A 25,999-nucleotide genomic window follows, 5' to 3' on the forward strand; every position below is an offset into this window, starting at 1 on the left:
TCGCAGAGGGAGGTGCTGAGGCCCAGGCCACAGAAGATGAATTTTGTGGGAATAATAGTGGTGAAGGCTGAGCTGTAGTCAATAAATAGGACTCTGACATAGGTGTCCTTGTTATCCAGGTGTTCCAGGGTTAAGTGCAGGGCCAGGAAAATAGCACCTGCTGTGGACCTGTTGTGGCAGTAGGCAAACTGTAGTGGATCCAGGTAGTCCGGAAGGCTGCAATTGATTCGTGCCATGACCAACGTTTCGAAGCACTTCAGGATGATGGATGTCAGAGCCACCAACGATAGTCATTAAGGCACGCTGGTTGGTTTTTCTTACTTACCGGGATGATGGTCATCTTCTTGAAGCAGATAGGGGCCTCAGATTGTTATAAAGTGAGGTTGAAGATTCTGTGAATATCCCCGCCAGCTGATCCACGCAGAATCTGAGTGCATATCCGGGTACCCCATCCAGACCAGTCGCTTTCCATGGATTGACCTTCAAGAAAGCTGCCCTGACATCTGCAATGGTGTTTCACAAAACAGTTGTTTGGGATGAAATTAATAGTCACCTATATAGATTAATTAAGGAAAGCCAACGTTCTGTGACTGGAGGTTTTTCATTCGCTTTCTGGAAGCCAGGTAAAACAGGGTGTTCATGAAGGTAATGCTGTTGATGTAGAGTACATGACTTCCAGAAAGCTCTGGCTTGTGAGCAAAGTTATAACTCGTGGAATAAAAGGGACAGCAGCAGTTAGGATATGAAATTGGCTGAGAGAGGAAGCAGAGGGCAGTGGTTAATGGATATTTTTCAGCCTGGTGGAAAGTTTGTGGTAGGACAGTTGTTCCTCACATGTACTAATGACCTTGACCTTGGTGAACAAGGCACATTTTCAGAGTTTGTGGATCTTATACAAATGTTGAAAACATTGTGAACTGTAAAGAATATAGTGTAGGTCTTGGAAAGGGTGCAAACAGGTTGGAGACATAGGCAGAGAAGTGGCAGATGAAATTCAATGGAGAGAAATGTGAAATGATTGATTTTAGTAGGAAGAACAAGGAGAGACAATATAAAATAAAGGGTACAATTTAAAAGAGGGTGTATGGTGAGGGGGATCTGGGGGCATTTGTACATATGAGTTGAAGGTAGCAGGAAAGATGTTAATAAAGAATCCCAGCAGAAAACACAGTAACATCAGCCACAATCGTGCTGAATGGCAGAGCAGGCTCGAAGGGCCAAATAGCCTCCTCCTGCGTCTGTCTTCTATGTTTCTGTGTAAACTTGGATAGACCACTAGTTCAACCTCAGCTGGAGTATTGCATTGAGCTTTGAGCATTGCACTTTAAGACAGATGGAGGGGGGGGGGGCAGTGGAGAAAGCGCAGACAGAGTTTACAAGAGTAGATCCTAGGATGAGGAGATTCAGTTACCTAGATAGAGTGGAGGAGTGGAGAAAAAAAGGTTGAAAGGAGATTTGAGAAAGGCATTCAGAATCATGAGGGCCCAGAGTAGATCGGGAAATATTGTTCCCATTGGTGGAAGGATCAAGAACTAGAGGGCACAGACCTAAGGTAATTAATATGAGAAGCAATGGAGACATGAGGAGAAACTTTTCACACAGTGAGTGGTTAAGCTCTGGATTGCACTGCTTGAGAGTGTGGTGCAGGCAGGTTCAACTGAAGCAATCAATAGGGAGTTTGATTATTATCTGCAAAGGAAGAATATGCAGGGCTATGCAGAAAAGACAAGGAATGACAGTAGGTGAACAGCACCTTCAGAGAGCCAACACAGTCATGATGGGCTAAATGGTTTCCTTCTGTGTTGTAACAATTCTGTGATTCAATTTGGATTCCTGGGTTCAGAGGATTTGCAGCCTTGCTAAAACATCATTGTCGTAAGGACTAAGTATCAGGTAATTAGTAAGTTGTTTTTGAATGTATTAAAAGGAACAGTACAGTTTTACATGTGTGGAAAGATAAGATTTCACTTTGCACAAGTGCTGTATCAAAGCCCATGCTTTTAGTGCTGCAGTTGCTGATTATGACATTCAGCTGCATATTGAACATCCCTAATGTTCTGCACATTACAAAGGTACCAGCAGCCTGCTAATCTATACAAGGAAGAAATGGATGATGTCCTTTTCATTACTCTGAGTCTAATCAGGATCGACTTCAGAAGTGCGGAGGAGGTAAAATTATTACAGTACAATATCTATGCTACCAAATTATAATGGAATTTACACAAACAATATTTTATTGTACTGTGCATAATGGTCTCTGACAACAGACATGGGGGAGGGGAGGTGTGGGTTGTAAAATCTTACCAAAAAAATTTTAAGTGCCAAATGAGTGTGGAAATGGGAAAGAATTACACTCTTTTTTTGTGAGAGCTGTCAGTCACAATCTTATGCCACTTCATGCAAAAAAAAGCAAAAGTGTGTTTTATGACAGTAGGGAAAGTGGATGGAGTCGATCCTCACTGGGAAGCCAGCTGCTGACCATGAGAGGCACCATTGCACATGTGCGATCTCCCCATGCATTAGCTGTTTACAAGAATACACAGTTAATGCACTGGGAGGTATTGCATTCTCCCAGCCTCCTGGAATCACAGCCCCAGCATTCCCCCCCACCCCTCCCCTTGATCATGCACCCTGCCTGACTGCCCCCACTGATTGTGGAAACGACTGATCATGGCACCAATCTTCTCTCCCAGCAAATCCTACCCCTATCCTTGTTCCCATACCTAGCCAATCGCCACCCTGGTGATCCCCAACTGCAGAGTACGCAATCCCCCAGCCTCCCTTTAGGTCTGCCCTCCCCTTCAAGTCATACCTCTTAGGCCCTGCTCCTTGGCACTGCATGGTGCTCAGTGGATAGTGCCAAGCTTTCTGATGGACACTGCCAGGGTGCCAGCTGACACTGCCAGGATCCTAGGCTGCCAGTGTCAGACTGGCAGTGCCTGACACTGGCATTGCTCCCCTCCTTCAACAACCCACCAGTGAGGCTGTCACATCTGATTGCTGGGGACCATCCATGACCCACGCCGGTGAGGACCTCCACTGACGAGGCTTTTGAGATAAGTCAGCCCAGACGATAAAACTTAAATTCAGATTTAAACATTATAATCAATCTTGCATCCTTCCCAGGCGCGAGGCTGTTCATGCTGGTTTCACAATGTTGGTAGTATCGCGAAAGGTGAGAAAAAAAGGGTGTGAAAGTGGTTTTTCACCTCTCTTGCGAACTTACCAGCTCGCCATGTGACCAACCAGTGGGTAAGCCAGTAAAATCACCCCCTGCGTTTCTTTAGCAGTACAATATGTTTCTCTATTCCCTGTCCATTTATTTCTGTTGTCTTCTTGCAATAGATTGCAAAGCTGCTTCACCATCAACTCCTGAGTGCTAGTCGCTTCTTCAAAGAGAAAAGAAACTGACCAACAGGTATCCCATGCTTGGTTATAATGTAATGCATTTGGGAATCTTTTACAATCTCACTAGCTGCTGTCAGGTTTTAGACATATTGGCCCATCAAATATATCGAGCAAGGCTGACACATTAGGATGTTCAAGTGACGTACTTGGGATTTTCGATTCTGGACTTTTTGTAAGGGTCTTGGGAGGCAGGCCAGTAAATTGGGGTATTTTTGTGAAAAATTGAATGCTTATTGAATTTATAGAATAGTGAATTCATTTTGAAAATTTCATGCACTTTAAAACAGAAGAACTTTTAAGCCCCACATAAATGCAACTGTTGCATGGTATGCAATTATTATGTACTTTGCGTTGCTGAAGAGGAACACTGTTGTTTAAATATGCTATCAGGAAAAATTACCATGTAATGTGCCTAATATATTGAGAGAGGTTTGTGAAAAGCATGTAAGGTTGTTCACAATTAAAGACTTTTTAAAGAGTAATGTGGGTTGCTATGCTCTGTGTGCAAGGCTTTGTGCAATAAATCTTCAGTAGAGCTGCTCACTGGCATTTATGTCCAAGCATGTTTGGACATTCTTGGGATTTTCTTTTTAATGTTGGGATTTTGCAGAGTATTGTTCAGCAGAAGTTGCAATGAATTGCACAGTGGATTTCATGAAATGAACTTGAGAAAATAAATACTGCAGAAATCAAAAAAAAACAGGATATCAATCTTCTCTCTTCTCATTGCCACATTATTCACTGTAAGAACATTGATTGAAAACATGAGGCATTTTTCTTCAGAGCATTTTAACTTTTGCAAACACCTCTCTAAACATAAAAGAGAAATACCAGTAATCAATTATTTTTCAACTTCTAGCACTGACAAATGATACTGATAGATTTCATGAAAATCATCACACATTCTGAGAGCATTGTGGAAAGGCAGAAGCAGACACATTTTAATTGGCTGATGAGCTGTGAGATGCACATCCTGTTATGTTAAGTACTGGATTCGCTCAAATGGTAAAACATTCCAGCCAGAAGGAGTGTGGTTAGGTTTAAAAGCTGATTTTCAGTGCATCGGTGTGCGTGCTGTACATGCTGGTGAGATTAAACCAGGACCAGTTGGATTATACAGAAATATTACAAACACTGGGATGAAGAAGAGTGGATTTACTCAACATCAGGATCCCACATTCAGCATTAAAGAAATAAGTCACACGTTAGGTAAGCAAATTGTTTCTTACATTAACCTTTTTACCATTGCATTTACCATTTTTAAACCTTTCCTTTTATATTTCAACTGATCATTGTGCTAATACTATTGAGCTGGAGAGTTACAGGGCAGATGTACATTAAGTGCATAAACATTATTGCTCCATAAAGTTAAGCTATATACATTTATTTCAGGCTAAATTTGTTATAAATAGAAGCAAAATGGAATCCGAAGGTTTGTTTCTAAATAAATATTTTGCAGCAATGGATGCATTGAGCAAACACAATTGCTGTCAAATTAATTGATCTGAAAATATCCAGTTAAAACCCTGAAGGAGAATGTTGTTCAACTGTACTAATAAAGTAGCATTTCATTTATCATTGCTAATTGCAAGGTATTATCAGTAATAATTTAATTAAAAATGTAACTGTGTTTGTATTTGTGTACAAGTAGTTTTAACTGAGGAGAGGGTTCTCCTATAGGTGGGTAGATAAAATTATTTAAATATTCTAGTCAGTTCTCAATTAATAGTTAGGCATATGATGCAGTTGTTTCTATACTGCATGCCATACAAGTAATATTCTCACATTATTGCATTGCTATCTTATGTTGCTTAGAGCACGCGCATTAACAATTTTCTTCATTGTACAGTCTGAATTGAAAATCAGGCACTCGGAGGCAACAACTGCATTAAGCATGGTTTTCTTCATCCTGTATTTGTTATAGAACACTGCTGTGATTTTTATAAGACTATTGTTTCTCAAAAAATGCAGAACTATTTTTTGCAATGCTTGGAACTGAATTTTGAAAACTTCAAGATGAGGAACTGATTTACAAGATTACTGATTTAATACTTCAATTCAGGCAGATGCAAAACTTTCAGATGTGATTACCAACTATAAATTTGATTAGAGCCTCTCGGTTTGAAATTTTACAGTAGATTATCTAATATCAAAGTATACTGGGGATTAGGGACTGGTCAGTTGCAGCAAGTTTTGTACTTCAATCAAGATTCTGTATCAACTGTTGGGCTTCCATCGAAAATCCTACTAAGTGGAAGGCTGTCTGAAATGTGAGCATCAATCGGCTATGTGTTAATGTGGATTTCATCACATTGCAGGTTAACAGTTTGCCTTCAGAATAATTTACTTAATACATTAATTTTGCAATTGAAGCTCTTCTGGTGATATCCTGATTACATCAATGCAAAATTATGTATGGTAATTTTTCAAATGTTTCTGAATTCAAAAGCTTTATTGTGAATTGCAAAAATAAACACTGAGATAGTTGCATTGCCCTTTCTTACCCTGAATCCAATATGTGATGGAAATGTACAAAATACTCTTTTGAGGGCATCGGTTGCTAAGCAACACAAAGCAGGTGTTTTCTTCGGGGTCAAATTGTAAACAATAGCATGACATAAATTAGGGACATGTTAGAAGTGCCAAAAAGTAAGATGCAGTTAGTTGCTTGCACCACAGATTTGTTTATTGTATCCATATTTATCAATATTTTGATTCTACATACTAATATATCAAAGCAAATTGAAACAAAACTATTATTCCCCACTTTATAACAATCTGAAGCTCTTCCGTTAAAATAATTAGCTTTCTATTTTTTAATAGCTTTTAAATTTCACAATGTCTAGTTTTGTACAATAGTTTTAAAACAATTTGCTTGAATAATATCACATTTTAGGTAACAAATTCATAGAACTGGGGGCTATACTTTATACTTTGTACGACAGTATAAAATGTGTATTAGCGAACATGCAGCTTCTCAATTTTTATTCCCATTGACTCCTCCAGTATGAATGGGCTGCTATGCCTGCTCTAGGGTAGGTTAAGGTGGCGGGACATAGCATGGAAGTATCCATCCCATTCACATGTTAGACAGGGCCTGGTGGGTATGCTAACATACCCACTTTTATATGTCTTATGCAGAGCAGTTGGTAAAATATCCGGTATTGTATCTTGCTGTTGGGAATGGTAACAAAGCAGTTATGTTATGGAAAATAAATGCTGGCTTTGCCAACAATGCCCACATCCTGTGAATAAAGTCACGAACTTCTTGTCAAAATTCAATAAGTATAAGATAAAATGAGAGTATTAGGGTTTAAAATTGTTAAATAGTTATTTTTGTGACATTGATAGTTTAAGCAGGTCAATATAGTTACCATGATTTTGCGCTGTGCTGACTGTGAGCACAAAAGATGATGTGGGCACAAAGTCTTCTGAGAGTCAAAAAACAAGGATCTTGTTGGTAAGATCATATTTTCTGTTTCTCCTCACCCCACAATGTAACAAGAGTCTTACCTGGAAGGTCGAAAACCTAATTTTGATAAATTTTGCTGGGGTAGCACCAGTGTGCCAGGGCAGTGCCAAGGGGCAGTACTGGGACAATGGCAGTGTACCAGGACAGTGGCAGTGTACTGCCAAGGGGCAGTGCCAGGGTTTCAGAGTACAGGGGCAGTGCCAGGGGATAGGGTGCTAGGGTACCAGAGTACTGTGGTCCTCTGGGGTACAGAGTGCCAGGGTTCCAGGATACTGGGGAAGTGCTGGGGGCAGTAGTAGGGTGCCAAGGCAGTGTTAGTGTACCAGAGGCAGCAGCCAATGTGCCAAGGGGCAGTGCTAGGGGTGCTCTGAGGAGCTCCCTTGGAGGCTTCTCTTGTATGTGTGACAGAGGGGTCCTCCTTGTGCATGTGGCGGTGGGTGGAGGGTGTTCCCCGTGTCTGCAGAGATGGGTCCCATTGCTTTTTATCGGCCCTTTAAAAAGGCACCCTTTTTTTGAGATTCCCAACTGCTGGCTTTTTCCAGCCCAGTCTCACCAGCCTGAGGATGTGGGCCGCAACTACAGATCTTTTCTGCATCGAGTGCTAGATGATTTGGAGAGAAAAACCAGCAATGCAGCCTGTGAACTTCATGTCGGTTTTCTTACATCAGCTAGCACTCTCTGCACAGAATGGAAAATTCTGCCCTGTACCTAAGTAGCTCTCTCGTATTTGAGTCACAAAAAGAAGAAAGTTGGTGCTGTTTGTGCTGGTGTTGCTCATGTTTCTCCCCTTGCAAGGAGTGGAAGGTAGAACTGCATACACTGTTCCCATGCTGTGGTACAGGCTGACAGCAGGGAGGTGCAGACCAAGATGAGTGAAGTGCAAGGAAGGTGAACTGGCTTCCAAGGACCAGTCAATCAGCAAGGGCACATGGACTGAATAAGTGCTGTGTGCACCATTCTTTCATCTAGGCTGGGACTGCAGCTATTTGGTTCCATTCCCAGCCTGTCAGTTTCACTGAAGTAGCACTCTCAGCTGTGTCCTTGTCTGGTTGACTTTGGCAAGATTTACACAGCTGAGGAAACCCATGCAATAACTGTTAAAGCCAGAATGCTGGGTTAAATCCTGAGTTAATTGCCTCTGAATTTTTAAAATTACTTACCTGGCAGCTCCATGAGGTTTCTGGCATGCCTGCGAACTTGATTAGATTAAGCCTGGGGGTGGATGAGATCCTTATCCAATATAAGTTTTCAGGTCTTAACCCCATACACCCTCACCTGTTTGCATCTAAACCCACCTCCTCTTTGCAATTAAAATTCTGCCCCTTGAGCATAAAGCAGACCGGTCACGCAGACTCACCTTTTTTCTGTTGTCAAACCACTGACTAGTTGTTGCAAGTACTAAAAAAGGAACGCCCCTGTTTTCCTGGTATAGCAAGAGATTTGTGAATACTGTCGTATGAAGGGCATGGCAAGAAAAGAATGAAACCATCAACAGAGCAGTTCCATGCAAAAGAGATAAAAGTAATGTGAAAGAGGTATAATGGGTTCAGCAGGAAAGGGACTCACTTTTAGGCCCACTTAACATATTTGTGAGCCTCGTAAAAACTATCCATTGCTAGGTTTAACAAGCTTGTCAAGATTGTTTCTTTTTAAAGATGATGATTCATTAAGAATAGGGTATAATGCATAACAAGGATTAATTCCAGGGAGCTAACGCATGGATAAAAGCAAAATGCTGTGGATACTGGAGATCTGAAATTCACATGATATGAGCACTAGGATAACTGTTTTTCCATGAGATTTGGCACAATTCATCTTTCATTTATCCTATGAATAGCCTATAAGTGCCTTATCCTGTGAGTGAAAACTCCGCACCATTTCCCTGGAAGATTTCTGGTTAAGTTTTAGGACTAATTGCCGAGTAAAGTCATGAAAATCCTTGCCGAAAGAAGCAGTTGGAGGCAGCCAGGATGGAGGTGAGCCCTTAATATGTTGATCTGACCAGTGAGCTGGCTTTTGACACGGTGACGCCAAGGATGTTGTAGATGATGTCTTCCAGTATGATTAAGGTGAGACACCACAGCCTTTTTTTTTGGCACAGAGTTTCTGTGTTCATATTGCTGAACATCAGAGTACTGATAAGAAGCTTGATGAAGTAGAGGAAAGAATCCTTATTGTCGAGAATGCAGCTTCCTCAATTGAAACCTGCTTCCAATCTTTGGAAAAATTATTGACAGCATATGTTAAATACTCTGATCGATCTAGAGGGTCAGGGTCGGAGGAGGAGTGACGTTGTCAAAGGAGCTGATGGTGAGTTGCTAGTTAACTCTTTGGAAAACTGGCTACTACGTTTTCTTAATTTTAACATGAAAGCTGGGCATATTAATGTTGAAGGGCCACTTTGTATCCTGTTTTTGAGGCCTGACCCCCAACCGGTAACAAAGTGTTTTCATAGCTTCAGTCACAGAGGTTTTGATGAGGCTGGAAAGTGCCTGAAAGCTCTCTGAATGCAGTTTGCCCTGCTTTATCCTGCTACCCTGAAGGTGACATCTGATGGATCCTTAAGGCTGTTCAACAAACCTACTAAGGCTTTGGCCTCACTAAACCCTGGATAGCAATAATTTGTAGTCATAATTTGTTTGTGTTTTTTATTTTGCGGTCAAAGAATCTCTGACAGACTCCTGTAAAGGTGCAGACTGTGCACGTATTCTGGGAAAAGATGTTGTTTTGTATCAATGGTGCCCTTGATGTATCTGGAGATAGGTAAATATGCTTTGGTGTGTACCTGAGAATGATGAGAATCTTTGACCGCTCAGCCCTTTCTATACCTGTGTCAGTATTCCTATATCTCCTTGGCTGAATACACAATGGCAGTATCTACTTTGAAAATGCCAGAATGTAAATTACGTGGCTCTGTCTGTAGTATCCTGTGAGCGAGGGCTTGCACCATTATACGATGTAGTCATGACTTTATCTTGTTATCCCGTTTTACCCCAATCTCTGAGACATCCTTTCATTGTTTGTATCTTTGGAGGCACTGTTTGTAATGAATAATCCAAACCAATTGTGTTGGCGTTCTCTTGTCTCTTTCAGTATGTATGTGTGGAACATGATTATGCTGTGCTGTACCAATCCTTCAGGGTTTTTTGCCCTTTCATCAGAGCTCTGATGAAGGGTCATCCAGACTCGTAACATTGGCACTCTTCTCACTCCATAGATGCTGTCAGACCTGCTGAGATTTTCCAGCATTTTCTGTTTTTGTTTCAGATTCCAGAATCCGTAATATTTTGCTTTTATCTTGAGGGTTTGTTGAATTGTTTGTAAAAATGGAAAAGGATCTTCAATAAAAATCTATTTAAAAACAAATGAAGGTGATGTCATGCAAGTTTTCCAGTGCTTTCCAGTCATCCTACTATCTTAACTGACTTGGGAAAAGGCTTAAGAAGGCTGTGCAATCCTGGTAGACAGGAAGCTACTTTGCAATGACAAGTAAAACCAATGAAATCATCAACATTTCAATGGCATTTTAACCCAGGCTCACATTGGGCCAACAGCAATAGTTTATCCACGTTGGAAGCCATAGCCAAGGTAAATTTAAAAATAAAACTTTTTTGTGGAATCATCATGGGTTCAGAGAAATTGAAGTGACTGGGCCCTATGAAGGAGCCTGAGGACCTTTCCAGCACTGGCCTTGTCTCTGGCCCCAGCACTTCAATGGCTGCCAGCCCCCTTTTACCATTATTAACTTTATGGTGGGGTTTGTTAACACTCCTCCCCAGGCGCCAATTTAACTTGTGCTCCCACCTACAAGCCAGGACATTATTCCAGCCAGTTTTGATAGTTAGAAACATATTGAAAAGAGGTAGAGAACGAATATTAAACAGAACTTCCTCTTATCCCTCTGCTTAAAATTGGCCATTGTATTTTTAATTGCTTCTTATATATTCTACATTTAATGAACAACATTGTCAATTATAATGCTTTAGATCATTTACATCTTTCTGTTTTAAAAGCTTCAGAAGTTATAAACAGTAGTATGATGACAGCATGAAGATTTGCCTCAAGCTGTGTGTCTTTCAAGTTGTGATATTTTGGGATTTCATTTCTAATTTCCTTCTTTTTCTTTAAACTATAGGATTTGAATGCAATTAGTTGCCAGTTTTGCTTGGATTACACAACCAATTTGATTCCGGCCTAAAGGTGATTCTTTTGAAGAGGTATAGCCTGGCCTACTTTTCTCCTCATTGCCTGGGATGTAAATGCACCATGTAATTTAGTTAGCTGTTCAACAAAAATCTTTCAGGATCAATCCTTGCTATTTGCTGAGTTAATTAATCTTGACTCGAAGGGTTGATAGGCATACTGCTGTTAGGCGTAATTTTTTTGGACTAGTGAGGGAAAAATTAGCCATTGGGTGAGGACAGATTTTAATGTTGATTTCCTCAAGCTCAAATAGTCACTTTGGAAATATCATTTGTTAGTCAGAAACTATGAAACTTTATAGCTTCATCAGGGTGGGGCAAGGCTGTAAAATGCAGCAAGCCATCCAGAGGTCCATTGATTTTTGACAGGACCCTAAAATCCTGCCTGCTGATTGTGCCCTATGTTATAAAAGCTAACACCTTCAAGAATGAAGGGAAGTAAATGAGAAGGAAATTAAACTTTGCCTTTGCAACCGTGGTTAGAGAATAGTCCCACATTTTTTAGCTCAATAATGCAAAGAAATTTTGTAACAATGTATTTTAAGACAAATTAAGCTATTTAGAATCAAAGCATAGAGTTTCTGTCTTGGAAGCAATCAGAAAATTGCATCAAAATTGTGTTGTTCAGTTAGCTTTCAAATTTATATTATAATTAATTAGCTCCCAGTCTTATTTTTGTCCTATCAGTCCTACCTGGTCTTATTGTCTACTATACATTTTCTTTGTCCCACCATCTGTGTTCAGGTCTTCAGCTATCGAGGCACTAGACTCATGATTTTCTCCCTGAACCTTTCCTACTCTCTGCATTCTGGTTTCTATATACAAACACACCAGTCAAACATACAGGATTGATAAACTTAAGTAGGTTGCATTTATCTGAAGATTAGCCGGTGACCAGGCAAGAAGGAGTGACCAGCTCCCTTCTATTCAACCTCCTTGGTTGGCCACAACAAATATTTAAGTTTCTTTTTCACAAAGCTATTCCATTTTTTAATCCAAAAATATTTAACTATTTAAGCCAATCAAACAAGGATTTCTTCAGTCAAAGAGCACATTGTTAACCACTAATCTCAAGGAGAAAAGTAACAAAATAGTGACAGTGTACACACACAGATATCAGAAATAAGGGAAGTTATAGTCCAATAAAAATAGATGTATGGTAAGTGTTCCCTGATTGTCTTTGAGGAGTATGTTTTAAATGCTATTGTCAAATTGGATTAACTGATTTTGTGGATGTGGCCAGATGTAGGAGATATTGCAATTATTACAAGATCTTGGTTCATTGGTAGATTTCTTATAAAGCTGTCTTCTGAAACTAGTGATACACTTGCTTCAGAAGAGAAAAAGGACAAGAGCAGCAGCTCTCAACTTGTTTCTTCTGTTCAAAGCTTTTTTATAATCTCTCTGCATTGGTTGCGGTGTGACCTGTTATACTTCACCCATTGTGTATTTTCAAGGGGTTTTGTGTCTGTCTGCCTGTGGCAACAAATATTTCATTATCCAGCACTTTGCATTTTAATGCCTCTTTCTTACACAGTGACAAGTTTTGATAGATCTTCTAGCTGTAGGAAATGTCCCTCTCTTCGCACTCTCCAGATGATAACTTGTTTGCTTCTTCACTTTCACCTTGGAAGGTAGCCTTGCATCTATAAGTAGATTGTTTTCATCTCATTTTGGCATTACTGACTAAGCTATCCCAGACAGAAAGAGCCAAATTTTCCTTTTTTCTTTAAAGTGCTGGATCAGATTGGAAGCGTAGAAAGCGCAAAGTGGAAATACAGAATTCGATGGTTAAAAAAGTGTTGTGCTGCTGTCATTATTTTATTTCACTAAACATAATTAATTTTATTTCATTTTTATACATTTGTGCTTTTCAGAACTTCTTAAAAAGCCAAAACAAAATTATGGCCAGGATTTTACGGCCTCACTTAGGTGAGACTGGAAAATCCCACCTGTGGTCAATGGACCTTTCTGTTGCCCACCCCTCGCCCGCTCCGATTCTGTGGCAAGCAAGGCGGTAGAATTCTGGCAGATGGCTGTATCATTGATTAACCAATGAGATCAATCCTTCTTCTAAATGTACCTTGACAGATATTTACGCACACCCACTTGTGACCACCTCTGCTCCTGGGCCACTCCTCTCTACAGCGCTCATCCCCGTCCAAATCTTTATACTTTCTGTTTTCTCCTCTTACTTCATGTTGTCATCTTTCTCATCAATTCAGCTTGATGGCTTCCTCTTTTAACCTCTTCCACTGAAGCTTCTATCTTTCTCTTCCCAAGGTCATGCTAGCTTTTCTTGAGTACTTACAAGTTCTTTCTCTCACCACTCCTTTTATTGACGTTTGCCCAAACCTTCAAATCCCATTCCAAAGTGATACATGCAATGTTTCCACTCTTTCATTCAAAAGATCTGTTCCAACCAATTACTCTTTCTTCACACACTGCACCTCATTTTACTTCTATCCATTTCACCCTTCTTTTGCCGTGCATTTCCTTCTCTTCTCTCCATTCCTGACACTCTTCTGCTTTGTATTCTATTCCTCACTATCCATTCCGTAACCCTACTTACATATTCCCAACCTGTCTCCTGTGTCTTCCTGCAGCGGGTGGCTATAGGTTCTGGACAATTTTGCCTTACCAACCCTATCACTACTGCCTCCCCTCCTCACTATGCTCCTAACATGATCCCAGGTTGGATTACCTCCTCTGCATACTGTAGCTGAGAGATTTCATGAGGGGATTGTCTAAAAGGTTCTTGTCTTTGAGAGCACACTGAGAGCAAATGGGGGTGAGCAGGGGTGGAATGTGCATTTCAGTAGAAGCACTGGAGCCTGGAGAAATTGGACCTGGGGAACAGAAAGCAAATGCTGACTAAGATGACTCAATGACTCTAAGGTGAAATGCTCAAAGTTGATATGTATGTTCTTACTATCATTGTTCTGCAATTTTATTAGGTTCACTGGTCACCATGGAAACTACGGCACAAGGCTGGATCTTTAATTATATGGGGGAACCTGTCACATTTTTACTTTCCATACACATATTTGGCCGCTGGTGACAAGTATTTTTTCTGTGTATTCCATGATTTCTTTTGAAAATAATGTGTGATGGCTGATCTTTGGTAACAATATATTCCCCACGTAATGCCATGGAGTTTGATGTAAAAATAGTCTACCAGTTACCTATGTTACCTTATTTTTCTTAATTAGATACGCTTGCATTGAAAAATGTTTCTCAGATGTATTTACTGATTCAATATTGTTTGACAGGAATCTTTATTTGATATAGTGTATGAAAGAATATCCTGCACAACTCTTTCTCCCATGTTTTGTTAGGAACACTTGCAAGTGTTTAAAATGTGTTCCTTGAATGACGTGCTGTTTGAATTTGTTGTTGCTGAGTAATTCCTGGAGACCTGGGGTGGAACTTCTGCTGCAAGTCTGATGAGGGCACCTTGGAAAAATGATGATCCAAATGTTGACCTTACTAGGGCATCGTGCTTGGCCTCTTATAAATCCATTCCAAGATCACTGATGTGGAGTTAGGTCAGGACTCAACATGTCTGGATTTCCAAAGATGAAACTATAGTATTTTTCTTTTACTAAATGTAACTGAACGGTATTGTGCCTATTATAGAGCCAAATCCCCAAATACTAAAAACTTGTGACAGTAAAAATAATTACTAAATTTGCCCCACATTAAATCAAATAGCGGTGCATGTGCCCCAGACTGTTCACATTTGGCAATGCATGAGTTGAAAAATCACTTTCTGGTTTGTTAAATATCTTTTTAAGCAGCTTAACAGGTTGTTAATTGGAGATGTGCGTTCCAACACCCCACCATGAACCTCTCCATCTTGCCCTCGCTTTAAAAACCCTGAACCATCCCAAAGGCATCAAGGCACTGATTCAACATCCTGGAGTTCTAATTTCAAAATGCATTCTCTCCTGTTCTGGAGCTTTTGAAATTCAGCCAAGCATTTATAATAGGCTCAGCTGCAATAAGAGACCTTGAATAATCTAAACAATAGGATCTATTGAGACTGAAAAAAACAGATGGCCTTTTTTAAAGCTGCAGATGGTGTTTCATTTCTATTTCAAAACAAATTGCCTGATAATGAATGGAATGGAGCAGGTAGTGAATTTTTCTTTTGCTTTCAACAACAGGGTAATTCTTTTCAAAATGGAAGATATTCTTACATGTGAATCACAGTCCAAAGGAGTTTTTGCAACACATTTTTTAACGCAACTTTTATGCATCTCAAAACTTAAACAATGCTGGTCAATGTTGTGGTCAACTTACTTTTTCTAGACAGAGCTCTGTGATCAATCCCAACCGCTAAAGCACAAAAGTGTTATATTATAGCATCTAATAGTAACATAAATCATGGCCAAAACATTTAACTTTTCCATATTTTTCCAATTCCTTAACAGGTTTCCCACAGTGGTCACAAACTCCCCAGTGAGATGAATTTTTTGAGCTGGGGGGCTTTCAAAACCCACACTGGCAAATGAAAATAGGTGAAGTTCAATTTTTCTGTTAGGCAGACAATGGCAGCCCTGACCTCAGGAGAGATGCATGTGGGGTTAGGACCCAAGGTCATCCCAACCCACAAATAAGGTTACATAAAAATAACATGGGCTCAGGAGAGAAAATCCATGTTTTCAGTCCAAAAAGTCAAGATTTCAGCTTTCTTGACACCATTCACACCTCCATAGGACGATGAAACAATGACCTTTGGACTCAAAAGAAAAAGTTGCAACAAATCTTTATATATATTAGTTTCCCTCAAATTGTGAAGTATAAGGGATGATTTGATTTGAATTTTAAAGTACTAAGGGTAGATACAGAAATAATATTTCAGCTAGCTGGGGACAGTAGAACCAGGGGACATAGCGTTCCAGATAGGCGAAGTATGATGGGGATGATTTCCCTTTTTTCCACGCCTTGAGTGACCAAAGGTAGCATTTTCTTTAATAAAAGTATTTAATCCTTGATTTTTTGGAATGTCAGGAGTAGACAAATGACAGATTTTCTCATAAATTTTAAAAGTTCGAATGTTTATTGTTCAACACCTGAATACACACAGCTACACCCACTCTCACACTCATATACACTCAGGAAAAGATTGCAATTATTAAAGTGGTATGCGTTTAGGTCTTACGATTTCAAGAGTTCTTTGTTACACTTCCCCAGAGTTTTTCCCACAGGGATGAAGATTTGAAATGTTGCAGGCTTGTAACCTTTGTTTTTTTTTGTCCACTGAGGAAAAGTTCTGGAGCTTTAGGATGGATTTTCTGCTCTTTTATTTTTGCAGTAGCAATTTCTCTTATTCTACTCCAGTCAAGGTGCAATGGCAGAGGCTTGTGGTGAAGCTCTGATATAATTCCCTGGTAAAGAGGTCAAGGCCAACTTGAATCTCTGCCTACCAGGCTAAAGGCTGGTGGTCTTAGACAAGAGTATTTTCTCTTTTTTGGTATCAATGTTTCAACTGTCTGTCTGATCTGAATATGTCTGATTAAAACTCCTTATTAGAAAGCTCATTTGTGTAATGGAGCCAGAACATCTCTTTCCAATATGCTCATAAATAGCACACTGTGAGGTCACTGAGTTATGGTTGTCAGGCAGAAGAGTCTAGGTATCACTTATCCATATGCCATCTTGACAAAATTGAGCTTTTCACACCCATTTTCTGGAGTTCAAATTTGGAGTTGAAGAGTCTGCAAACATTGTTATGAAATCAGTCTTTTTAATTGGTTCTAGAAGTGCAACCATTAACCACAGGAAGGGTTGTTTGAATTTTAATGATGTCTCAAAGATTTATCCAGAAAAGTTGTTTGCATTTTAATTACTTTTGTCAAGACTTGTCCAGACATGAAAATTAGCTCTGGCTTCTCACAGTTCCATGCCTATTAGCATGAAAGAAAAGGTCAACTTGTCTCTGAACTCCATTTTGTTTTACAGGAAAGTGTCAATTTTGAGCATATACTTAATAAGTTCATTTTCATAGTTCATACATTTGTATTCTGTAAGCGTACTAATAATTTTAAAAATTAGGACCAAGTCTTTCAGAAGTGAAATTAAGAAATATGTCTACACATGAAGAATGGTAAAACTCTCTTCCTCAAATGACAATTGATGCTAGATAGTTAATTTTTAGCAACATCAAAATTAAAGATGACAATTTGGCACCTCAAACGTATACTGCCAATCAATGAGATGAATTTAAATATGAAATTGTTCAACAAGCATAAATCAAAGGTGTTAAGAGATAAGGTGCAATAGCTGGTATTTGGAGTTGGGTTGCAGATGATCTATCCATGCGTGGTAGAACAGGTCTGAATGATAGATCTGCCAGCTGAACCTAATGATAATCAAGGCACTGCTTGATTTTGGTCAAAGAATTTTGATCATTTCTTCCTACTTGCCATTGGCCAGAAACATCTTAAGATGCTGCAAAATTCCAGAATGTGGAGGACTCTCTCCACAGAAGCAGATTTTCTCATGCCAGTTTCCATAAATGCGGTTCTCCATACTAGGAGTCCTTTGATCTTGTAACTACTCCCACAAACTACAACCCATTCCCTTTTTAAGTGAACGTTTCTCTTCCTCCAGATGCATTATTTTTAATGCATCTTTTGGAAGGATCCATGATACTTCTGTTTCCAAGCTTACTGGTCACATTGAACTAGTGAACATAAATTATTTAATTTAATTAATCGTGAAAATTCTGTTTGTTTGTCCTAGGACTTCAATTTATTTGCACGCACAATGCTAATTTTGTTACAATTGAATACGTTATATCAAACTTCAAAAATGCAGATAATGGCCTGATTAGGATAAAATGTTAGGGTGAATGGGAGTTGGTATGTTTTAGGAGTGTTCAACTCTGAGTTAATTGAAAGAAAAGCTGGAGAATTTCTTTACCAGTGTGTCTTCTGACCCACCTGATCACAGTGGGCACCTATTGTCTAGGCTCCTAGCACTAGGTTGCTGTTCCAAGAAAATGAACTGAGATGAATGCTAAATAGTACTGAGGCTGGAAGTCTGAAATGAAAACAGAAAATGCTGGGAAAAGCAACATGTTTGGCAGCATTTTTGAAGAGCGAATAGAGTTAATATTTCATATCCAATGTCTTGTTCTGAAGAAGTCACATTGGACTCGAAACATTAACCCTGTGGAGAGACCTACAGTTGAGATTTACAGACAATTTCTGTTTTTTTATTATTAAAGTGCAAATAGAATTAGGTTCGACAACACCATCTCCTTTGACCAGTTCCACTCACTTGTTTGTATGCAGTTTGTAATCTCGCTTTTTGAAGAGGTGTTTAGTTGGATGCCGAAGGAACTATGCATGGCTGTAACTCACTGATATTAGGAGAGAAGAGAAAATTGGAGTTAGGCTGGGGAGAAATATCCTAGCCCAAATATTTACGTGGAAAGAGGGGTGGCTGCAGGTGATGCCACAGATAAACCCAAGAAGGGGGTGAAGTGAAGGTGCTCTGGCCTCATTAACATCTTGTATCTCCTTTCCCGTCCGTCCACCTGAACTACTCCATCACGTTCACGGTTTTTCCTCACCAAAGCACATGGAAATACCATTATGTTGCGTGCTTTCCAACTGAAACAACTTTTTTTTAAAATGCTAGGGTCCTGTGACATTCATCAGGCTCCTGTCCACAGGGCAGAATGTACTCAATGAAACCTGGTGGCCAAGAAAGGGCCAGTGCAAAAATGATGTTTTTGGGGCTAGACAGAGCAGCAGTATCATCCACATCACCACCTCCCATTGCCACAGGATACTACCACCCCTCCAATGTCTCCTCTTCCCAAACTTGTCCTTCCCTGTTTGCACACAATGTTTGATTAAAGACGTACAAATATTTCAAACAATTCATTGTAGTAATTTATACAAAAGTCGGAATGATGTCATCTAAGGGCTAGACAAAATACTACGGATGCTGGAATCTGAAATAAAACAAAAATGCTGGAAAATCTCAACAGGTCAGAGCAGCTGACCAAGGACCTTCAGACTCCAAACGTTGGCTCTATTCTCTCTCCACAGATGCTGTCAGTCCTGCTGAGATTTTCCAGCATTTTCTGCTTTTGTGTCAGCTAAGAGCTACTGATCTCCACAGGTTAACACATTGCCATCATCTTGCTCAGCTTCACCTGGCCTGCTGTTGTATCCAGATCTTTCACACCTGTGCGCGCCTCGCGCCAGCCCCACCAGCCTCGGTGCGGGAGCCCGACGTGATGCAGGGCCCGTTTGCGAATGGAAAGCCGAACTCGCATGTCAATCAGGCGAGCGCCCGCCCTCCACTCATCGAGCCCGCGTGTCGCTGGAGGAAGAGATGAGCAAGAGGTGGTAGGAAATTGAGTGCTGACTTACTGCCCGAATGATTAGCTAATACTTTTTATTTGAAAAAAAAGGAGGATTTGCAAAGTATGCTGCACCTTGTGCATGCTCCCCTCTTCTGGGCTCTGCCCTTAACACTTACCATCAATCACATTTAAAAATAAGAGTGCTTATGCAGGTGCTTTGAATGTTTTTATTTTAAGTATTTACATTTTAGATTGATACAATTATTTTTCCACTATCAAAGTAAAAAACAATCAGCTTAAAAGGTAAGGGAAGGACACTGCAAATGAAGATTAACTTACGAGCATTAGCCACCAAAATTTTTAAAAGTTCACCATATTTATCCAAGGAATATTCTAGAACACTTGTAATCTGCCTCCACCATTTTCTGCAACGTCTGTACAATAACGGCCTTCATTATATTTTTAATTGCCTATCTTTATTTTAATTTTAAACCATCTAAGCAAAACAAGCAGCAGTTCCACTGATCAAATGGTATATATAAATACAAATTATTGTCAGCAAATTCTTTTATTTAACTGCCACAGTACCATCAATACTGATGACTGAGAGTCCACAGTTCATAATTTAATGCAAATTGCAATACGTTACAGTGAAATGGGAATAAATAAACCTCTATCTCTTTGACCAAGTATTATCAATATCTTCTTTTGCATGCTGAGATATTAGTTAGCCAGCTATCCTTGGATGCTTATAACAAATCCACAATACCGGCGTTAGCAGCACTTTTCAAACATTGATGATCCTCTTTCTGTAAGAGCAACTTCCTGTCATCTAACTGAATTTTATGATTATGTAACTTACACATATATCCTACAGTTCTATTTAATTTGTATAAGTGAACTGGGTTTGACATGCATACAATGTAATCACGTCATGATTTTAGGGATTTGAACAATTCTGTCCAAAATCTTTTTGTTTCCATAGTAAAATGACACAGTTCTTTATGACTAATGAAACATGGTGACAGATTTAAATAAATCAGCGCGATGCTACATTTTAAGCAACAATGCTTAAATTTTGTTCCACCTACTGTAACAATTTAACATAAAAGGTGGTAAATTTGTAAAATGCGCTTTCCTTGGTTAGCTAAGTAGTATGATGCAGTTTGAGAGAAATGGGTAGATATTCGAGGGAGGGTGTAAGTGGAAGAAATTGTTTTTTCTATTAGGCTGTGGTTTATATCTGTAGCCTGTTCTTATCTCTGTTCCTTGAGAGTGGGAGAAGTCACATGACTGCAAGATCTGGACAATATCCAGGTTTGGATTGGCAAGTGGCAAATAACATTTGCACCGTCCAAGTGTCTGACAATGGTCATCTCTAACAAGAGAGAATCTAACCACTGCCATTTGATGTTTGGTGACATTGCCATCATTGATATCCCACTATCAACATCCTGGAGGTTTCCATTGACCAGGAACTCAACTGAACTAGCCATGTAAATACCATGGCTACAAAAGCAGGTCAGAGGCTGGAATCCTGTGGTGAGTAACTCACCTCTTGACTCCTCAGAATCTGTTCACAATCTACCAGGTACAAGTCAGGAGTGTGTTAGAATGTGCTCCACTTATCTGGATGAGTGCAGTTCCAACAACAACACTCATCATCCAGGACCAAGCAGCCCACTTTCTTGGCACCCCTTCCACAAACATTTACTCCCTCTACCACTGATGCACTGCAGTAGCAGTGTGTATCATCCACAAGATGCGCTGCATGAACACAACTAGGTTCCGCAAACAGCACATTCCACACCCACGACTACGACCATAGAATCATAGAATGATAGTGCAGAAGATGCCCTTTGGCCCATTGAGTCTGCATGACACATGAGAAACCTCCTACCTAATTCCATTTACCAACACTTGGCCCATAGCCTTGAATGTTATGACGTGCCAAGTGCTTATCCAGGTATGTTTTAAATGATGTGAGACATCTCGACACTATCACCGTCCCAGGCAGCACACCTACCACCTGGAAGGACAAGGGCAGCAGATGCATGGCAACACCACCAACTGTAAGTTCCTCTCCAAGTCACTCACCATCCTTCCTTAGAAATACATTGCCGTTCTCTCAGAGTCGCTGGGTCAAAATCCTGGAACTCCCTTCTTAACAGCACCGTGCATGTACCTACACCACAAGGATGCAGTGGTTCAAGAATATAGCTCATCATTATGTTCACAAGGGCAGTTAGGGATAGGCAATGAATAATGGCCTAGTCAACAAAGTACAAGTCCTTGAATGAATATAGATATATATATTAGCTAAACATTATTAGATTTACTGCTCAATTAATTGCTAATGTCTTCCGAAGGTATGACAAATAAATTTATTCCCTCTTTGAATATAAATGATTGCTATCACTCAAAACTAGAAAATTCTCAACTGGTTAACACATCCTGAAGGACAAACATTTTGTGCACAGTAAGAGTCTTATTAAAATATATATTTACAAGTGCTACACTTTAGGAAATTGTTCTGTTTTACTGCATGCTGCTTTAAGTGTTGTAATTTGGAAGACTTAAGATTTACTAGGCTGTTATAAGAAAAGTGCTATGTGTGTGCTGATGGTCCTTTTCAAAATTGGTGACAGCATTTTTCAAAATGTCATGTTTTAAAATATTTCCTGTTTCTATGCATGCCTAGAGATCAATGAAACATAAATCGCATCAGGAATCAGAAGTGAAAAGCAAATCAGTGTAGCATAACATTCTTTGACAAAACACATCACTTCAGGGATCAGCTGACCCCAATTCAAAGTGAAAACAAATATGAAATAATCACATTTATTATTTCTATTCAATTGTATTTTAAATCTTGCAACTTTTTTAAAAAAGAAAAACTGTTGTGCAGTAAGATGCTGCAGAATATTTGAGCAAGAATGTTTTGGGTTTATATCACTAACTCCAATTTATCATCAACAATGGAATACCACTTATTATAAAAATGTATTTTCTTTCCTGGTAAGTAATCCTGCCATCAGGATTGAGAACAGAGCCTGTTCCCATGCTGGTGGGCAGCAATTTATCATTGACAACTAATTAGGAGGCTGTTGGGACCATGTGAGGCACCTTTAAAGGCAAAATAATTTTATTGTGTCCAAGCAGGCAGTGGCGATTGGGTAGCATATCCCAGCAGCAATGCTATAGCTGCCGAAAGGCCATGGAGAAACCCATAGAGGAATGACCTCTATGTCTGGAATCCGCTGGAATGCTGTTAGGATTTATTCGAGGTGATAGAGTGGTTTAAATGTACTTCATTCAATTTAGTCAATCATGTTCATTTTCTCAGGATTCGGATTGCTGTGCAATGGAGAGATCAAACGGCGATTGGGGGTCACTGCTTTGTGGAACCCAATGCAGTCCCAGCAGTGGCTACCTTTAACCTGCCTGTGAATCTTGAGAGCTTGATTCTGAAAGATTATCTTGACATTGGGAAACTGATTTTTGTCCTCACGCTATTATGTTACCCCACCCGCCATGCTTCTTCCCACTGCTGGCGGAACTGGAGGATTCCGCCCACTATTTAGACAAAAGCAACAGCCAGTTGTGTGCAGCAATGTTCTACACCAGTGAATGAATGACCAGGGAAGCCAGTTTTGTTGTCTTACACCCATACTAATTTATTTTTCCCATGAGAATGTCTAAATGTGTATGTATATAATGGCATTTCAGTTTGAGTTTTTGAAAATGATTTAAGTATTATCTAAATGATGAATTCAAAAGGTTTTTAACTGAATTTTTCAAAGAAAGCTGTCAATTTTATATTTTTGGCAGTATGTCAGGATGAGAGATAATACAAGAGACACACACATCAATGTCTTCCATTATCCCTCTTTCATATGTCTAAAGAAAGAACAAATTGAACATTGAAACTTTATTAACTGATTAGCATAAGCTGTCTTCTGTAATTGTGTAACTACCCTTGCGCGGATGTGAAAAGGAGACAGAAACAGGTATATTTTCAATGTAGTAGCATGGCCCTAGCAGTAGTGTGTGGAGTGAAAAAGTTTCACCAATACGTTTATGGTTGCCGTTTTACCAGCATTACTGATCATAAGCCATTATTGGAATTGTTCTGTAAGGATAATCTGATTCCACCCATTGCTCCGGCTGATTTGTGGAGGTGAGCTCTACTTCTGGCTGCCTATAATCATGTTTTTCAACATCAGATGGGGACTCAGATTTCCAATGTTGACGTTCTGAGTCAATTCTTGCTCCCTTCGAGTGTGATTCCACCCATGGTGCCACAAGAGATCATCCTAGCTTTAAATTTCTTAGATGCCTTGCCCATGTCATTGAGTCACATTAAGAATTGGATTCAGAGGGACGTTCCTCCAAAGTTAAGCGAATGGTTTTATCTGGCTGGCATTATGATAAATTGGAGCAGCAAGGTGAACTAAGTTGCAAAGATAGGGTCTTGTTTGGGGGTCCCGGGTAATGGTACCACCCCCAGGAAGAGAGTCACTGCTACAGAAACTACATTGTGTGCATCCTGGACAAACCAAAATGAAGGTGTTGGCCAGGAACTACATCTGTTGGCTGTGTATAGACAAAGACATTGAAAATTTCATTCACCGTTGTGACTTTGAAAATCATAACAGACCTTCCTGCCTACGGCTCAACTATATCCCTGTGAATGGCTAGACCGCCCTTGAACAAGATTGCATAGAGATTTTGCCAGTCCTTTCTTAGGTGAGGAGAGTGGAGCGAAGCAAGCCATGCAAAAGAAATACCATGATGACCAAAAGTGATAGATCTTTCAAAACAGCCAACCTAGTTGTGGTCAAGAGTTTCGGGGTTGGACTAGCATGGTTACCTGGGAGAATTATAGCGAAGTCTGGGCTTGTATTTTAGTTGGTGAACCTGCAAGGGGAAGAGGTACAAAAGCACATGAATCACATATGGAGAGAGACTGCATCCCCAACAAGAAACAAGATGATCCAGTGTTTACTTCTTATGTTATTTCCATCAGAGTCAGAAATGACGGAAGAGATTGTTTCAGAAGAGACCACTCTTGCTACTTCAGAGGACAGTGGAGAGGCTATGGCACTAACGCACCTTCCAAGATTTCTAAACAACCATTTGTTGCCAATGACACCACTACACTGTTAGTGGACAAACAATCAGAGAATTGAAGCCTTCCATCAGAATTTGGAAGTTGCCTGATAGACTAACTTTATGCAAGACTGTACCATATCAGGCACCCCCCCCCCCCCCAAACCACAACCACCACCACCACCCACTGTGTGGCTTGGCCCTTGTTGTAAATAGTAACCTGTTATTATCCTGTTATATACATATAATATTGAGGTACTTGAGGAGGGAGGCTTGTGGTAATGTAGCCCTTTGAAGGGGGCGATTGTTTGTGGGTCACATGGCTTGCCTGGGACCTATTGCATGAACCTTGGCCAATGGGGAAAAAGCATGCACATCCCGCTTGCAAAGAACCCCCAGTGTGAGACCAGGAGTCAAGGAGTGAAGCCCTGTGTTGAAATTGCTGTGCTTGTATGTAGTTTAACTTCATGCCTGTTAAATAAATTTTTGTGATTTAAGCAGCCACTTTGTTGATATATCGTGCCATAACACCCAGGGACCAATATTAGGGCGTGGCACAGAGGTTAGCACTCCTGCCTCACATTGCCAGGGACCTGAGTTCAAATCCGGCCTTGGTCACTGTCTGTGTGGAGCTTCCACATTTCCCCTGTGTCTGCATGGGTTTCCTCTGGGTGCTCCAGTTTCCTCCCACAGTCCAAAGACATGTGGGTTAGCCTGATTGGCCATATTAAATTGACCCTAGTATCGGGATTAGCAAGGTAAATATGCAGGGTTATGGGAATAGGGCCTGGGTAGGATTGTGGTTGGTGCATTCTCAGTGGGCCAAAAGGCCACCTTCTGCACTGTAGGGATTACATGATTCTCTGCTAAATTATTGAATTCATTGATTGAAAAAATCCCTGGGCAACGTATAAAATAGTTCAGCCTGAACCTGCAACACACTCACCCAACATTACTGTCCTCTGAAAAACCCTGACCTGAATCTGCAAATAGAATAAAAAGCTCCTGGGCCCACAAATTTGTGGCCATTTAAATGGTCTTCACCATACCTGTAGTCTATCAGCAAAAACTCAGCTGGGATTTATTGACACCAACAGGATGGCATTGTGGGGTCAAGTTACTAACTGTTCCTTTAAAGGACTCTTGATGTAAGTGAGATTGGGCTAAAGGGGCGGACTTCCAAGCCATGAGTTTTCTTTGGAGTGTGATGTATTTGGAAGGTTTTCCTGGTGACAGTAACTATACAGACTGTAGCATAGAGAATGTTTTTGATTTGATTTGTTATTGTGACGTGTTGGTTTACAGTGAAAGGTATTGTTTCTTGCATTATACAGACAAAAGCATACTATTCATAGAATACATAGGTTAGAAAGGAAAGGGTGCAGAGTATAGTGTTATAGTCATAGCTAGGGTGTATGGAAAGATGAACTTAATATAAGATAGGTCCATTCAAAAATCTGATGGCAGCAAGGAAGA

General features: G+C 40.1%; 1 protein-coding gene across 6 annotated transcripts in view; it reads left to right on the forward strand.

Moving 5' to 3' along the window:
- Positions 1–25,999, forward strand: part of pde1a (phosphodiesterase 1A, calmodulin-dependent) — a 555,040-nt gene that overhangs the window by 38,201 nt on the left and 490,840 nt on the right. For 2 of the 6 annotated variants that reach the window (XM_080198875.1, XM_080198876.1), the window contains exon 1: positions 4,448–4,617. The exons of the other annotated variants lie outside the window; for them this stretch is intronic. In XM_080198875.1, the coding sequence (XP_080055001.1) occupies positions 4,548–4,617 (70 nt within the window). In that variant the 5' untranslated portion in view covers positions 4,448–4,547. Of the gene's footprint in view, positions 1–4,447; positions 4,618–25,999 lie in introns of those variants that run through there. 6 annotated transcript variants of the gene reach the window in all.

The sequence above is a fragment of the Carcharhinus amblyrhynchos genome, chromosome 11 (assembly GCF_965287045.1).
Source record: "Carcharhinus amblyrhynchos chromosome 11, sCarAmb.v2.hapA, whole genome shotgun sequence".
Taxonomy (NCBI): Eukaryota; Metazoa; Chordata; class Chondrichthyes; order Carcharhiniformes; family Carcharhinidae; genus Carcharhinus; species Carcharhinus amblyrhynchos.